General features: G+C 43.1%; 1 protein-coding gene across 4 annotated transcripts in view; it reads left to right on the top strand.

The window, feature by feature from the left end:
* The window catches only part of LOC146772217 (spindlin-W-like), a 53,779-nt gene extending 39,332 nt beyond the window's left edge, over nt 1–14,447 (top strand). For all 4 annotated transcript variants that reach the window (XM_085639483.1, XM_085639485.1, XM_085639482.1 and 1 more), the window contains exon 5: nt 10,008–14,447. In XM_085639483.1, the coding sequence (XP_085495609.1) occupies nt 10,008–10,222 (215 nt within the window). In that variant the 3' untranslated portion in view covers nt 10,223–14,447. The remainder of the gene's footprint in view (nt 1–10,007) is intronic.
* The last annotated feature ends 2,230 nt before the right edge of the window (nt 14,448–16,677 follow it).

Below are 16,677 nucleotides of genomic sequence, written 5' to 3'. Positions count from 1 at the left end.
TCAACTAAACTGTCTGCGTGAGCAGCAAAGAAAGAGGACTGGTTCCGGTGCTACTGGCTCTTATGGGGCTCTGCAGGAAGTGATGTGGTGTATGCATCATGGGAAATGTAGTTTTGTTTGACATAAGAAAAGTTTTCATTGGCTGCTGTGAGTAGCAATAAATAAAAAGAGAGGCATAATACGAAGCCTCTGGTCCTGTAATAGAATTGTGTTGTGTGGATTGGATCTGTGTAGAGAACTAATGTGGTATGGCGTGCAGTGTAATTATGTGGATAGTAATTGTGTGGTATTGAGTGTACTGGAATTATTTGGTGTGGGATTGTGTGTCATGGAGTGGGATTGTGTGTTTTGGAGTGGTATGTAGTGGAGTTTACTTATGTGGTGTGCTGTTAAATATTGTAGCATGACGTGGAATTTTGTGGTGTAGGTTGGATGTATGTGGTGTGTTGTGTAATTGTGTAGAGTTGAATTTGTGTGACGTGGAAGTGTGCGCTGTTGAGTGAAAATGATGTTGAGTGGTATTATGAGGCATGGTGTGAAGTGTAGTTATGTGGAATGTTGCTACGTGGCATAGACTGGATTTATGTGGAGTGCATTTATGCAATATGGAGTAGAGCATAATTACGTGGAGGTAAATTATGTGGCGCTGAGTGGCATTATATGGAGTGTAATTATGTTGTGTGAATTGTGTGGGGATGAATTGGGGAATTGTGTGAGGTGTGGAATTATGTGGCATGGCGTGGTGTATAATTGTGCGGTTGGAATTATGCAACATGTTGCAGAGTAGTATTTTGTGGAGGGTAATTATGTGTTTTGGAGTGGAGTGTAAATGTGTTGTGTAAAGTATAATTATATAGGTTGAAGTGGAATTATGTGTAGTTGAATTGTGTTGTGTGGAGTGTAATAATGTGGTTTGGAGTGGTATTAAGTTGTGTGGAATGTTATTGTGTGATGTGGAATAGTGTGGTATGGAGTGAAGTGGAAATATGTGTTTTAAATGTTTAGGATTGTAATTATGTGGTATGGAATGTTGTAGGGTTAAATTATTTATAGTGTAATTGTGTGGCATGGAATTATGTCATGTTCAAATTTGCTGTGCGTTGTAGGCTTAGCATAGCTGCCAAGGTTTCAGATTGCGATGTGTGACATTTTCATAATTTCAGTGTAATTATGGGTGACATTTCAACGACTAAGTGAAACTTTCTTGTGAGCAAAATCAAGCAATGAAGAGAAGGGAAACATATATAAATATCAGAATTTACACCCATTTGAGCAACTAAAAACTCTTTAAGAAAGTCACTGAACTAAAGTGTGCTAACAGCAGGCTACTGAAAACTGAGCAGAGTCAGACTGTGTGAATGTCACCCATTATTACAGTTAAATTATGAAAATGTCACACTTACCAAGCTGAAACCTTGGCATCTATGAGTGAATCGGTGTGAAAATGTGCTCTAATTGAGGTGTATTCCTCTGCACCCTCATGGTGACCAGCCTGCCAGGTGTCTTTGCAAACATGCAAGCGCCAAGCAGTTTTCCATCAGCTACATGTTAATGTAACTCTACAAAATAAATACATAGGATGTTCTCTGCAGAAATCGGATGTTTTCCTGCGCCAGGTTACACTTACTCCAGCACTTTAAAAGTGGCAGTTCATTCATGGTCCAATCAGGCCTCCCATAATGTCTGGTTACTCTGCGAAGAAATGCTGCAAAGCTTTTTTAAATGCTAATCTGTGGTCAGATTAAACCTTCCAAAAAGAGCTGCTTTCATCTATGAGTAATCAGTCCGTTTCTGGGATGCTAAAATCACAGTAAGTCCCAGTGACTTACCCTCTAGTGCCTCCTCAGTGATCTTCTGTCTGAGGTACTGGTATCTAACATGTTTTAGGACTATGTGGTCTAGACTGCCCTGGTCTGCAGTGTTTTGTCCACTTAGCCAGGAGTGTGAGGAGGGGAGATCCGAGCCTGAAGCAGTATGTGTAGTGGTGCCTCTGATGCTTCCAGACTAGAGTAAGGCCACAGCTCCCTGCGCCATGGTAGGCACCTAGACCCTCGGCGCAGTCTGCTGGACGGAGGGGGACCTGAGGCCTCTTCTGTGTGTGTGTAAATGGGGCCTCACTGGCCTGCGACTAGCAGGCAGAGGCCCGAACTTGAGAGGCTGGATGAGGCAATATAGTAGACTGTTAGAGCATGCCTCTCGATGGACTCTCGTCAAAAGAGGAGCATTGAGGACCGCGGGAGGGCCAACAGGCGCTGGATGGCTCTGAGGTGACTGACAACAGTAACAGGTGGAACCACGAGAGATGACTGGAGGCGCTAACCCTCTGAGGAGCAATAATTCATGGCAGTAAGGGGACGGGCGGTTATGTCTATGCACTCCGAGAGTGTATTGTGCGGTATCAATACAATGTCACCTGGGTACAGAAACGCTTTCGGAAACCGTTGTCACTCATTTAGCAATTACACAATCTAACACCCCTAATCCGTGCAGCTATATATCTATTTTGCATCTGAAGAAATCAACGCTCTGACACAGGGAAGAGTTTCCGATACACTTAGGTCACAGGAGTTACGGGACCTTCACAATTAACGTTTTTGTTTTTCATTCCGGTATGTCTGCTGCTGAAAGTAGCTATTACCGCCATGTGTAAGTTTTGAAGAAAACAAGTAGGAATCAGCCTGGAAACAGACTCCTGCATGTTATTCCTTTAATACTTACTCATCGTTATTTCCGTTCCCCCAACAACAAGACAGCAATGAAATTGGGCAGTTCTGCGCTGTGGTGTCATCGTGTTGAAATCTTAGATCCCGGCTCCTGCATGCAGAGCGGTCCTTTTTTGCACATCGCTCCCCGCAGGGAGGCGGAGGTTATCCCGGGTCACGTCACCCACTCCAGAGCTCCGGTGCCCTTCTCAAGCCCCTAGCTCCCGTCAAGAACCAGTCCTTGCATATGTTGCACTCAAAACGGCTGACATCGTAGGGCTGCCGGTGCATGGTGCGCGCCTGCAACAAATCCTCGCGTGACCTAACTTTATGGACATACTACGGAAATACTGCAAAATGTTGTGGGCATAGAAAAGGGACATTCATTACAGGACTACCACACAGGCAGCTGTACTGCATAACGAAATGTACTGCATCACGTTTAGGAGACAGGGGAAGCACCAGAAAACAGACGTTGGCCACATGGAAATAATACTGCACCAGAATTGATTAATAGCACTGGTACCCGAGGAGGCGCAATGCCTGTTACGCTTGATTTTGCATTTCAGTGCGGTGATGTGGATCACCACACTTAAATGCGTTAGTCTAATGCCAGATGTGTGGTATGTGGCAGGGCTGAATTAGGTGGCATGGATTTGGACAAGCTGTGTATGCTAAGGCTTTTATGTCATGGGGTTTAAATGGACGTTTGTCTATTTTTCTTTGTAAAAATAATGTGGGCTGTTTCTTTACCTTCTGGTACATTTCTGAACAATTTGTTAAGCTAAATTGTATTGTTGCATTGTCTGCGCATGCAGGAAAGAACAAGTGTCTGGCAGACATGCAAAAAATCATCCTACGTCTCAGTATTAACTTCCACACTTTTAAGCAGTAATTTCAATCATAGAATGAGCTACCTATTTGCTTTAAAACGAAAGTTACTAAAACAAGTAAGTGCTTTGCAAGCCTGTATAAGTAGCAAAGGTTTTAAAGGGACTTGTTTTCGTGCAAGGTATTGCTTTTCCCAGTTCACGGAAGGGATAAAAAACATCTCCAGATAATAACAGGGTTGACAGGATGATGTGATGGCAGAATATTGATACGTGTGGATCTGCAGAGGACTGCGGGGAGCAAGTGCTTGATACGCTATTTGTATAAAAAAACACTATATATTGTTTTCGTTATTCTCTATTAGTTATTAGTAAGGAAGGGGGAAAAGAAGCGTTCACAGACAGCATTCGGTTAGTCTTAGGGAGACAAAGAATGCTGTGGTCTGTGGTAGATGGTGCCCAAAATTCATAGGTATATGTATGAGGAGCTGTCATTGAAAGGAAGTGGAAATGCGCTTTAGATGTTGACGGTATTGATGGCTACTGTGTGGTTGTAGACTTTGCTGGGCTGACAGTGGGTGGGGAAGTGCTACATTGTCATTGTAGGTTTAATTACATAAATTGCGCATTCTCTCTGGTGTTTGTCCTTGGGGTACTTGCAGGCTAGTGCTACACATGGAATCAGGTTTGCATTTTACAGGAGGTATGGTGTAGTGGGCTACATAGTGTAAATTAATGTTGGCGTGAGGAAACAAAAATCGGACCCTTTGTACATTTAATATTATTGTGTGCATCATACAGAGGATGAAAAGTAGCAGGAACGGCTTTGATGCCGTAGAGGCTAGCAGCAAGAACTGTTTGGGTGGGGTCAGTTGAAGAGATTGTTTAACATGTTTTAAACTACCACAGTGGCATTGGGGAGGGCAGCAACTGAAAGGCTCTGTCTTTACTGGTAGGCAGTGGTTAGATGGGGACCGGCCATCAGTCTTTCTGTCGGTGGTGGACAGGGGAGCAGTGGCCGACGGTAACGGGTTCACAGTGACATTCGAGGGGTGGTTTTAAAGGCAGGCGGAAAAGCATAACTGCAGGTTTCGTAGGGGTGAGAGTAGAGTTAATGGATGCGTTAGTAGCAGGCAGGAAGGCGGTGTTCTGTGTTTGGAGGTGGTTAACTGTGCGGGCTTCGCTTGAAGGTGAGTCATCAAGTAGGAGGATGTGTTTGGCGGGCTGGCTGGAGGCAGCGTTATGTAACTTTGCTGTAGGGTGCAGCAGCAGTATTTACTGATATACGTAAATTGCCCACTGAAAGGGCGGATGTGACCAATGGAGGAACCATAATCCTTTTTTATGGCTGGGGTGAGCCCCTGCAGTATGACGGGTTGCTGGCCTGAGAGCTCTTGACTGACGCGGAGAATGGGGGCCCCCCTCAATGTACTTTGCAGGGGGGCCCCCTCAAGTTTCGTTACGCCACTGCCCACAGGCATTTTGCCACCAACAACTGCAGCGCTGTTTAATTAAGCGCTACAGTGCAGGCCGTGAAATGTCAGTCGATATAATAAATGCAGGCCTTGGTCTGTATACCATCTTGGTGGTTCCCCTTTCCTCTGAAACTTTAAATCTCCCTTTTAGATGTTGTTTCGCGTCAGGTGTTTGAGGAGGGACAGATTAAATTACTGACTTCAGTAGATTTTATCATAAATTGAACATTGAAATGTTTATCAACTACCTGGTGCCTTTAAAAGGCTTGACTGTATACTTTCTGTAGTTTCCCTATAGTGTACTATATGTCTGGGCAGTGTTTTAGCTTTCATTTGCCTGCTCAGCATGTGAATGTAGATACTGTGTGGAAATTACTTGGAGGGCTCTAGGTTAAAGGCCACAGAAGATCAGCAGTCAGTAGCAAAAGGCTTAGATGTCATATCCTCTGTCCCTCCCATCCCATGTGGGTCCTTTGTGTGTTAGTGATTACCAGGTGGAAGTAAAACACTCATGTAAGAGTCTTTGAACTAGCACTAAAAATAAAGATTGTAGGATCTGCTCCCCTCCTCAAATTCTGGCTGTGATGCCCCTTTGGGCCCATTCATGCTCTTGGGTGTCCTAAACTCTCCGCCTTAAGTTCATGATGAGATCTCGCCTCTTGTCTATTGTGGGGAAACTTTAAAGTACTAATTTGATGGTTGGGGGCCACAACAAAAAGTCTAGCTTGTCACAGGACGAGCAATTGTCTTGTGCGTATGGGTTTTAGAACCTGATTAGCAGGTGGAGCCATATGGAATATATTATCAAAGTGACGAGGGTTTGTGTGCTAGAAACAGATTTTTCATTGGCAAACCTTGAGTGAGAGAACCTGCACTGGAGTTTTCTTTGCCTGTCTTATCCCCCATCAAAACTGTGCCATATTAAGGATTTTTTTATTTGCACCCAAGACACAGTTCTTGGCAAATTCCATGTCTTGGGGGGGGGGGGGGGGGGAGGGGGGGGCGGGGGGGGCATCTTCCAGAGAGGGACTGCAGATGTCTGTCAAGTGTGGTGTAATGTATAGGCCAGCAGCCCCACTGTATTATGGCTTGGCTTTTTGATGGTTTTTCCTTGCCCATCTGCTTATATTGTCTGCAAGAGGGACAGCAAGTTAATATTTTATTAATATGGAGACTTTCTTCATCCTCTTCTTAAATCAGTTGATCGAAGAGTCTTCACTCTTGGCAAAAAAGAATGTGGTTGATGTTTTTTCTGTTTGGTCTTCAGAGCTATTGTGCAGCCATGGAGGAATGCAACCTGGTATCTTTTTGCTTTTTTCATGTGCTTGTCTATCAGAATAGAGAAGAGGAAAGCTTTCTTCCACGGTGCGACCGTAGACCTTGTCGGTTGGTGTGAACTTGCATGTCCTTACACTCGTTCTCAATTGCTCCCTCTGTTGCTTTCCCCCTGTCTTTTCATTTTTAGGTCAAGCCTAGACAGTACTTGCGCTGTCTCTCTGAGAAATTATATACTTAGTGGGCTTACAGCTCACCAACTGCATTTAATTTGTGTCAGTGCTTTTTTAAAATCCTTGCTTCTGAGTGGTTAATCTTTCCACTTTGTCCCACCATTTCGTCATTGATTACTCCCACGGAGCTGCCCCCTAGTACCTGTACTCTTTCACTTGTCCCATTTTAGCAATTGTAAAAGGGACTACTTTTTTCTTTGTTCAAGAGCACCGCACACAAGCTCTCGAACCTTTCAGTGCTTTATTACCACAGCACCTGTTTTCATGTGTCACCATTGCAGCCACATCATTCTATAGTACAATCTGGACCCAAAGGTATTCAAGTGCTTTACATGAGTGTGTGTGCAGAATAAATGATTTGCCCTTAATGTTGAGCCGAGACTCTCACCCACATTATTATATAGCGCAATATTGAACTAAAGGTATTGATGCGCTTTACATGAGAATACGGGGAGATTAAATGATTTGCCCAGAATGTTCAGCCAATGCAATGCATTTTCACATGTTTGTGTAATTAACAACCGTTAAAAACTCTCATAGTGTTTAGATTCGATATATACAACCAGGTGTATTTCTTACACAGTGGCCCCTGCCACAGTAACCTGGTGTGTCAAAAAAACAGTGGTGAAACTAGTAGGTCAGCATTGGCATCCAAAAGGCCAGACAGTGCCCATTTATCATTCAGAGGCCAAGCCTAATACATAATAACTCTAAAATAATTTTTTCTCTACTTTTGTGTGCAAAAGTAGGGACTTCTGATTCCCTAGTAATTATTTTTTTTTACGTTTGTTCCATTTTCCTCACTAGGTCTTAGATCTTCACATCTAAAAGAGTGTTTTTCCCCAATTTGCACTTTTATTTTACATTTGACTAATATCAGAATATCGTGATGGATCAGGAAAGGCTTTTTAAGTGTAATCTTGGTACTCCTTCATGGCTACTTTTTTAATTCATAAACAGCCCATGTGCAAGTCTGTGGCCTAAAAGTGGGAAATGTTACTTCTGATTTGTACACCATTCTCTGTCAAAAACAAATGCCCAGACTGACCCTACAATGCATTATGGCACAGTGGATTTCAAAATACAATGTCCCTGTAAATACGCAGTGAGAGGCAGAGAGGATATTGTTGTAACACCGGTAGTCTTTTATTAGTATAAGTTCAGTCAGGTGTGGCGTGCTGTGGTTCCCTTTTCCTTCTTTACTTCAGAGGTAGGGTTTGTGTTGAGCTTCTCCTCAATGAGATAGGCGAATGCACAAAAGAGGTAAAAAAAAAGAAAAGAACCAGGTTTTAATGGGGGCCCTCTTTGCCACGCATTGATCAAGGTAAAGGCGTGAGGGAAAAAAGTAAACACCACAACCATTGCTAAGTGGTTGCGAGCGCTTGACAGGTTCTGTACATCAGCAGACACCCCGTGTCAGTTCCCCTCAGTCACCCCAGCCCTGGACGTCAGCTTGTTTGTCCCCGAGCCCTCTTTGGTGAACCATCCCCTTACGCGGGCACGTACCTCGGGGAGCCACGCACCTCCAGGAGCGTGGCTGACTTGGACACGGTACCGGATGGGGTCCGGCTCCTGATCAGGAAGATGTTGGCGGCCTCCAAAGGAAATGTGTGGCGTCTCTTCCTCTTCTGGCCTCTCGGAAATAGCGGTTGTGTGGCCCTGCAGCACGACGAGTCCTCCGGTCTTGAGCTGGTTTCTCGGCGTGTCCTCGCTTCCGGGTTCCTTGGCGATGACGACGCACACCTCGTTCTCTACGCCGCGGTTTATAAGGCCCTCCTCCTTGCTCTCCTGGCGTTCCATAGATGCATTTGACAAGTTCACATGGGTCTGGCCGCTTTCACAGGACGGAGTGAAATTAAAGGGGGACGGGATGATCGTCTTCAACCAGTTCTCACGGTGACTGAAAATAAAGGATGGGATAAACATAAGGGGGAAAATGGCCAGTGGAGTCCTCCACCTCCTTATCCTGGACAGTCATATTGTGACAGTCCCCATTTCACTCCCCCCCCCCCCCCCCCCCGTAAAATGTTGCCAGATGCAAACATGTCTTCCTTAACACTGTTTTTATTTGAAAAATGCATTAAGTGTTTTTGAGATCTTGCGCGCATGTAGAGACCGCATACTGTTCATGAATATAAAGGATAAAAAAAAATATATGACTGGATGTTGTTAGCAGAATGCTTTCCAGTCATGTACTTTTAGAACTGCTAGGAATACTGGTCTTGACAGCAGCTTGGTAATGTTTATTGATATAACCAGTTCTTTTGTGGGCCCTTTAATTTGTGTCTTGGATGGTGGAATTCTTTGTTTCCATTATCACACTAAACAGACGGAAATTAGGCTCTTTTGTAAAGATAAATATTAAACTTTGACATGGAAAAGGTTCAGCTTGGCTTGCTGTAGGTTTTGCGTCTGCCCAAGTTCATCCTATATTTGCCTTTTAATACACTTCTATGTTCTGCGCCAGCCACTCCTGACTTAACGTTGATATTGTACATGCTGCAACACCTTAAAGCTGGACTGTACAGTTCAAGCTTTGAGACATATTTGTGGTTTATGGTGCTGGGATCCAGGGCTTACTGTCTGCTCATTGGTGCGTTCTGGATTCAGCAACACCAGCATCTTTGTATTCGTAAGTGACCTGCACACCCTCCTGTACATCCTGCTCTTCATAAGTAGAGTGGTCGAGGGATACTTCTTAATAATGCTCCGTTTTTAACATTCCTGACCAATTTGTGGACTTGGTATTGGTTTTAGAAAGTGTTGTTTATTTTAGAGTTATCCAGGATATGAAGTTCCTGCAAGAATACTACATTTGTAGGTAATAAACGTTACCTACTGTTGTCACTGTTGACTTTAATTACACTTTAAAAGGTTCACAGCTTATGATATTTGTTTCTTTGTGCTCGGGTATGGTGCCATCTTATCCCCACTGAGCCATAAACCTTTTATTTTAGTTACTGTGTGGCAAGTTATATCATGTTGTACAGTTTCTTGTTCTGAATGTCCCTGTAAATGCCTCAGAGTGCTGGGAAGCGGGAGAAACCCACTAATCACGGTGTACCACAAGTTGTTGTTCAGCCTGACTGGGATCATTCCCCGATGACAACCATTTTTCGAGGCTAGGACTGTTGTGTTGTTGCTTTAATCTAGTTAAAAAATCTCATAATTGTACTTGTACCCAAAAAAACCTGTTATATAATAACCAAAATATATCAATAATCACTTCTCATATGATTATCTTTTGACGCGTGTTTAAGCTGGACCTTCTGTGGCTATCTGATGTCATGTTTGGTGGTGTGTGTTTGAGGCACTGCGTAGATTTGCAATTTGTTTTAGAACCTCAGTGTTGCTGCTTTCCAGCCACTCCTTCCAAGAATCCAAACACATGGGGTGTACAAATAGTCGGTGGTGTTCTAAAACCCCAAAATAAAAGCAGCTTTCCCCTAATGGGGGCTTGCAATCATTTATTATTGTTTCTTTTCTTTTCAGAGAACAAGTTTCTGCTGCCGCCAGACCGGGGTTCTTCTGATGTGGAAGAGGAAGAGGAGAGCCTGGCTGGCAAGCCAGTCGAATATGTCAACGAAAAAGGAGTAAAAAAGACTGGAATGTTTATCTACCAGGTCCCAGCCAAGCCTACTGTGTACTTCATCAAATTCAATGATGACTTTCACATCTATGTCTATGACCTTGTTAAAACTTACTGAAAAGAGGAGACAAGAGATGGGCACAATATGGAAGGGCCTTGGCTTGAAATTGATAGATCTGGGCTTAGAAAAGACTGATCTCACCCCGGTCTTACGAGGGGCACTCCAAAGTTGGGGGATAGTAGATTGTTGTTTCCCATTTGAGCTCTTTCTTTCAAATTTCTTTATAGACATATGTCTGTGTTCAAGAACCCATTTAAGCTGTTGTTTTCACATTTCTTTTGCACCTTACCTCTGTGTTTGAGCCCCATTGGAGCTCCTTGTTTCTAAATTTCATTTGGGACACAAGTCTGCGTTCAAGTCCTCTTGTCCTGAAGAGCGTAACAATCGGTTAAACTGCAGGTAAAGTTTGGATGCATGTGCTGTGGAGTATTGGGGGTAGATTCTGTGGCTGCTCGTGCCATTCACACCGACTCTGATGTGTTTGCTCGAATAATGGTCAATGTTCTGAAACTGAAAACAAGTATTAGATAGCTGCAGCCTGTGACCTTTAGCCCCATACATGAAAACAAATGTGCACAAGTGCTTTAAGAGTAACTTCCCATTTATTCTGAGATCTAGTTTGAGATGTCTCTATTTTGCATGTCGCTTTATGCAACAGGAAATAAGTGTTAGTGGTTACTAAGGGAGGTGGTTCTGGTCATCTCCATCATTCTCCACCAGGGTACTGACTTTACAGAAACCCAAAGAATCGGTTATTGCAGCAATCCCCAACAGAAAGAGTGATGGTGTGTGTATTCCACCACAGTCAATAGTCTACAGAGGCCTTAAACTGTGAATCGGGGCATTGGGGGCGTGGGAAACAGGAAAAACCCGCTTCTTCTTTCAACGACTACTCGAGTCCCTTTCCTACATCGAGGAGCTGGTGGTGTGCGTGTCCCAGCTACTTGGGTAAATAGAAGGGTCAGTGTGTGCCACACTGGTTATTTGCTAGTGCGTTCTACTGTATTGTTAATACAAAAGCACGTCTTAGCAGAGCTGGCAGCCGGGTCACTGGACTAGCTCTTGGCTTTCATCTCACTCATTGTGTAATGCACAGCTCTAATGCTGTGCTAGGGCAGCTATGTAGAAGTTTGCTCTGAAATGTGCCATGTTCACATGTTTGTTTGGATCAATCTTCATGCAGGTGAGTTATACAAATGCATTTCATACAACCGCTTTTACTTTGAGGATGTGGTAGCATCATTCCATTGATTCTTCTTCGGCAAACATTTAAAGCTATCCCACACAACCCCTACCTCTTAGCACTGTGAATCTGCTGTTACTGGCATGGCAAGTGTGCTTACAGCCTGCCTGTGTTCCAGAAAGATAATTTAACCAGTGGTGGTCTTCACTGCCTGTTATCCCCACATTTAATAGTGAATAAAGCACAGGAATCACCTGTTACTTCATACTCTACGTAGATCACTAGTGAAATAAGAATACAGTGAATTCAGCAGGAATGTTAAACTTCCTTCTCTGTCCAAAGAGGTTTTGACTCCCAGATCATGTTGTAGTTGTGACTTGCAGCTCTGGTCATATAAACAAAAATGGTAGGAAAAGGAAAATACTTATATGCACAGTTTCCTTGTATGGGTGAGTTAGAGACTGTGTTTTTCTGTTGGATAGTCCATAGGAAAGTTGAGCGATACATAAGGGTTAAAACCACCTTTCCATGATGGTAACGTCCTAGATCAAGCAGGCTGGCTTGTATGGGGGAGTTCTCACTGATGGCACCTGGGATTGGTACAAGATGTAGAATATTTGTTTCATTTAATAGTTTTGGATATCCAGTGATTAGTACTGTTTTAGTTTTCTACATGCCCACTGTCCGTCATTACAAAGATGCACAGCTATATCATAAGCCATACAATTTGATCTCGTCCTCTCGCTTCTAACAAACAATTGACTGCACAAGGGGTGTCAGATCTCACTGTACAAATTTGATGCATTTGCTCCGAGCCAAAACCACAACTTGCGTACGTCCTAGAAAATTATGCCAGTAAATCCTGTTACTTTACGGTAACGCACCAGTCTAAGTTCACCCTAGTAATGATCTGTTTTGTCAAGGAAGAGCATGGAGTTCAGCCCCATCACAATGATCATCTTGTGGCCAGCCTGCTGCAGCGTGGTCTCTGCTGCTTCCTCTCCTCCAGGAGGAGAGGTGAACTTTAATCAGTCACTTGTAAAGGTGCCTCGAGATGGATACTCAGAAGGGCTTTTGTGTGTGGTATTGCTTGTCATTCCATCAGTGTTTGAGTTTCTAGAACAGGAACTATGCGGCTATGCACTCCTGCTAAGAGCTGTCATGGGTTAATAACTTGAACGTGTTTCTGAGCAGACCGTTCCAGTGTCTGTGTTACTCGCACTCTGATTGTGGGTTATAGTTGGTCTTCCAACTGCAGTTATTGGCCGCATTTCTCTGCAGCAGAATATTTAGCTGTCAAGAAGACAGCTACTGTCTCTTTTGTCCATTTAATTAGGAGAAGCTTTGGGTGTAACAATGTCTAAGTTTGGAGATTCTTTTGATTGGTGTCTAAAAGTTCAGTTTGGGAACCCAACTCTTGCCCTGGGCTAGGGGCCTGTGAAAATACTGTGCTCAAAGGCTGATATTTCTTAAATAGCCTCTCAAAGCTGAACATATTATTCGTTGGAGGCTGGTGTGATTGCACGTGTGGCCTTTATCTAGTTTGCAACCCTTCAGATTCAGCTGCTCTTTGCCCTGATTTAATGGGACAGTGTGGAAGCTCCTGGCTATGAAGCAATGCTTGGTTATAGTGGTGGCTCCATTAGCTGTTAAAATCAGACACCTTAACCTATGTAAATCTGGTTTAGGCTAAAACGAACGTGTTTGAAATGGGAAGAATTGTCAGTAACTTGAGTGAACCCCACTTCAAAGTAAAGAACATACCAGCATTGAAATGGCAAATTCTTCTTCTTTCCTTTTTACTTTCTACATTCTTCGACTTGCCCATGGTCAGACTACTGATGAAAATAGTGCAGTACATGGCAGGAGACTGGTGGTTCCAGTCTCGTGTATTGGTGGTCTCCTTAGAAGCAAGATCAAGCATATCAAGGTTCCTAGAGGTGGAGTGTTGGAGGCCAAAGAGGAGGTGAACTTCAAAAAAAATATAGAATGCACTTTAAACTGACGCAGGCCTCTGATTCTGCAAGGGTCAGACTGGTGTCTTTTTTCCTTACCCAGTTTTTTGCCTCATTGTTGCTACACCGCAGCCTCCTTGGATACATTAGATGAATTTCTTAGCCCCCAAAACATGAACTCCCTCTCCCCTTTCCAGGGCTTCTCTACCGGGGTGGGTCAGGACAAAATTGTGTAAACAATGTCTTTTGGGATTAGTTAGCACAAGTTTTGAGGTAGCACCTGATTTGACCTGCTCCCTCTTTCCTGGGTTTGTAAGTTTTCCTATTCCTTCTTTGAGTATGGAGCTTCTCTTTGCGTGACCACACTGAGCAAGAATTGTTTCCCCTCTTCCTTCTAATCGTTGCCTCAGTGTCTGGAGAAGCACCTGGTATGACTATCCTTCTCCCTCTACCCCAGATTTGTAGGAGTGTAGGGATGCTTGCTATAATCATATCAAGCACAGTTCCAGTTGTGATTCTAGAGTGTTGATGAATGGTGGCTTGCAGATAGCTTGCATTGTAAAGCTAGTACCACTTCAGCTGTAGCTCAGTATTACCAGTGCACAGAGAACATGGACAGGGCCTGGTCTTCAGCCATTTGTTATGAAGCCTGTGGGTGAAGTCATGTCAGGTGACATGAAGATCTTTTATATGTACTCCTAGTGCACTATATTCACTCCGCCCCCGGCCTGTAAGATCCTCAGGGCGGTACCATGGCATCATTCTAGCTACCTGGTCTTAACTACACCCACTGCCAAAGAGTTGTTGACCCCCTGCCAGTCACGCTGCTGTGGAAAGAAGCTTTGCTAACAAACTCCTGGAGGAGACGCATGTGTGAGGAAGAAGGTAAAGTATTGGAAGTATCCATCCGCTTCTTGTTTCTGGGGTACTGCCATCACTGCAGCGGCACTGAATGAAGAGGAAGCTTGAGCTGTGTTTATAAATGACCTGTCCCTTTACATAGCCTGTTACGCACAAGTGCCGTTGCTTTCCCTTGTGGTTGGTGCAAGTATTGCATCGCTGTTAAAGTTCTCCTGAAATATGTTAATGCGCTGTTAGTTCAGCTAAGACTTGCAATTAAAAACAGCATTTTTGTTTCTTAAAAGAGGACTTTGTGGTTTTTATTTCATCGAGTGGAGTTGGTAAATAGTAAGTGTGTGGTGAACAGTAGCATTGGAACAAGGGAACTATCCGACTTCCTTGTTAAGCTTTACTAAATCGTCTTTAACATTGGCTATTTCGGTGCTACAGTGATAGTAGCAGCTCTGCCACTGCCCCTGAGCCTGACCTATGGCGCTATACCCATCTTAGCACTGGGATTTCTTGGGTTGCTCTTCGTGCATCTTCTAAATCTGCCCTTCAGCCTGTGCTGCTGCTCTAGTATGGAACCTGTGCTATTCTTATTTTTCCAACAGGGCCCTATTCTGTCCTACTCAATTCCGAGTTCGATTTTGGAACGATGCATAGGGTCTATCAGTGTACCTATGTTCTGACCTAAGGATCTCCTCAAGATCAGTGTGATGGTCTGACACACAGGTCTTCCAAGGTACATAAACTTTGCACCCACACATGCTCATGTCAAAAACCCACACCACCACCTTAACCAGAATTCTCATAGCAAACCCCCTTTGCACCATTATTCCGTCTGCTAACCCCCTTGTCACTGCTGCACAAAGGTTAGTGGAACTACAGTAGTGTATAAATGTGCAACTTTCCAGAGATTTGAAGCAATCCGTTTTCTCCTATTTTCCCAGGTGCTTCTTCTATTGTCCAGTGTTACAGGGAAATACTCGTTACTTTTTCTATTCCCATTTCGTTGGACGGGACCCTCCTTCATTCTAAATGGGTAATTCTGTAGTGCATAATATTCACCCTGAAAGTGTCTCTTGTACTGTAGTATAAAGAGTTTGTCTGTAAATCCCAGAGAGACCCCTGATAAAACCTAGTTCTGCTGATTTACCAAAAAGCAGTCTTGTTTTTCTTTCTGAAGAAATGATTTGCCACATTGTCAGGGAAAAGAAGTACCCTCAGCTTGGAGATCTTCTGCCAAGTGTATCTAGATAATCTAAACTTGGGGACATCCAGCAAATCAAGGATGAACAAAGGTTAAGATAACAAACATTGGTAAATGCATTAGGTTTTGCCTTTGTGTTTAATAAGCTGTTTTTGTTGTACGTTGTAGCTTGCTGAGTAGTTGTACAGTATAAGTTACAGAAAGTCTGTTAGTGTTATGACTTGTTCATGTAAAAAAGGCAATATATTGTGCTGTTTCTATTGGTATAGGGCGGGTAAGTAATAGCAAAATTTTGAAAAATGAATTCAAAGAGGGAAATAAATTGGGTGATTCAATAGTAATATTGGGTGTTTAGAGGAGTTCTGACAGCTTTTGGGCCCGGTGCTACTGCACCTGCTACTCTATTTAAATCATGGCCCTTTTGTCTGCTAGATAACCACACTCGTGGATGCATGTTTAGTTGTAAAATATAGCATAGCTCTTTTATATTAACTTTATTTTTAATGTGCAATGTTTATTACAACATTTAGAATTTGATCATAATGACCAAATAGATTAGGTTGAAAAAATTCAATCTGATAACGCCTTTAAAGTGCAAAGAAAGGTACTGAGGCATGAATAGGAAATGTCATAAACGTGCTAAAGCATCTGCTTTACACAACTATGCAATGAAAAGCAAGCATTCCAGCGTACTGTTAGAAGCGGTCTGCCTTTTCTGTGGGAAGAGATCTTGACAGTGAATGGGACATAAACTGTGTGAACAGCTTTAGTAGAAGTATTATAAATGCATGCAGCCAGAGGAAGTTAACCGCAAAAAATGTTCCACACAAAAGCGAATGACCACAGTATTTTGGCAATAGGGACTGATAAGAGCCCCATTTTAAGCTATATTAATTAGAAGAGATTTCACAAGCACAACACTGCAAATCTTTGATTTGTTATGGCAAGGAAAAATAAGATAGGAGTTGCAATTTATCAGGTAGTGTGTTCTGCAGAGCATCCTTTTCTCAAGATGCCAAGTAAATTAGTGGATTTGGACCGAAATGAAATCATATTTTGTGAGCAGCTGTATTCTGAATTGTTCAGTGACTTGCTTAGAAGTCACAATTAAACAGAACAATAAGGCTTGATGCTTTAATCTATTAATGCATTCAGTATTTTAATTTTATGGACAGGGTATATGAGTGTGAATTTAATGAAATGGTTGAGGTAAAACAAAAATCATAGGCCAGATGAATTTTGTTTTGTTTTTATCAGCTCTGAGCCACGATGCCAAGAATAGGTCCCAAGTGTTGAGGTTGTTGTGGATAAGCAAAAGCTC

The sequence above is a fragment of the Triturus cristatus genome, chromosome 12, assembly GCF_964204655.1.
Source record: "Triturus cristatus chromosome 12, aTriCri1.1, whole genome shotgun sequence".
In the NCBI taxonomy this organism is placed as follows: domain Eukaryota; kingdom Metazoa; phylum Chordata; class Amphibia; order Caudata; family Salamandridae; genus Triturus; species Triturus cristatus.
This window is presented reverse-complemented; position numbering and strand designations above follow the sequence as displayed.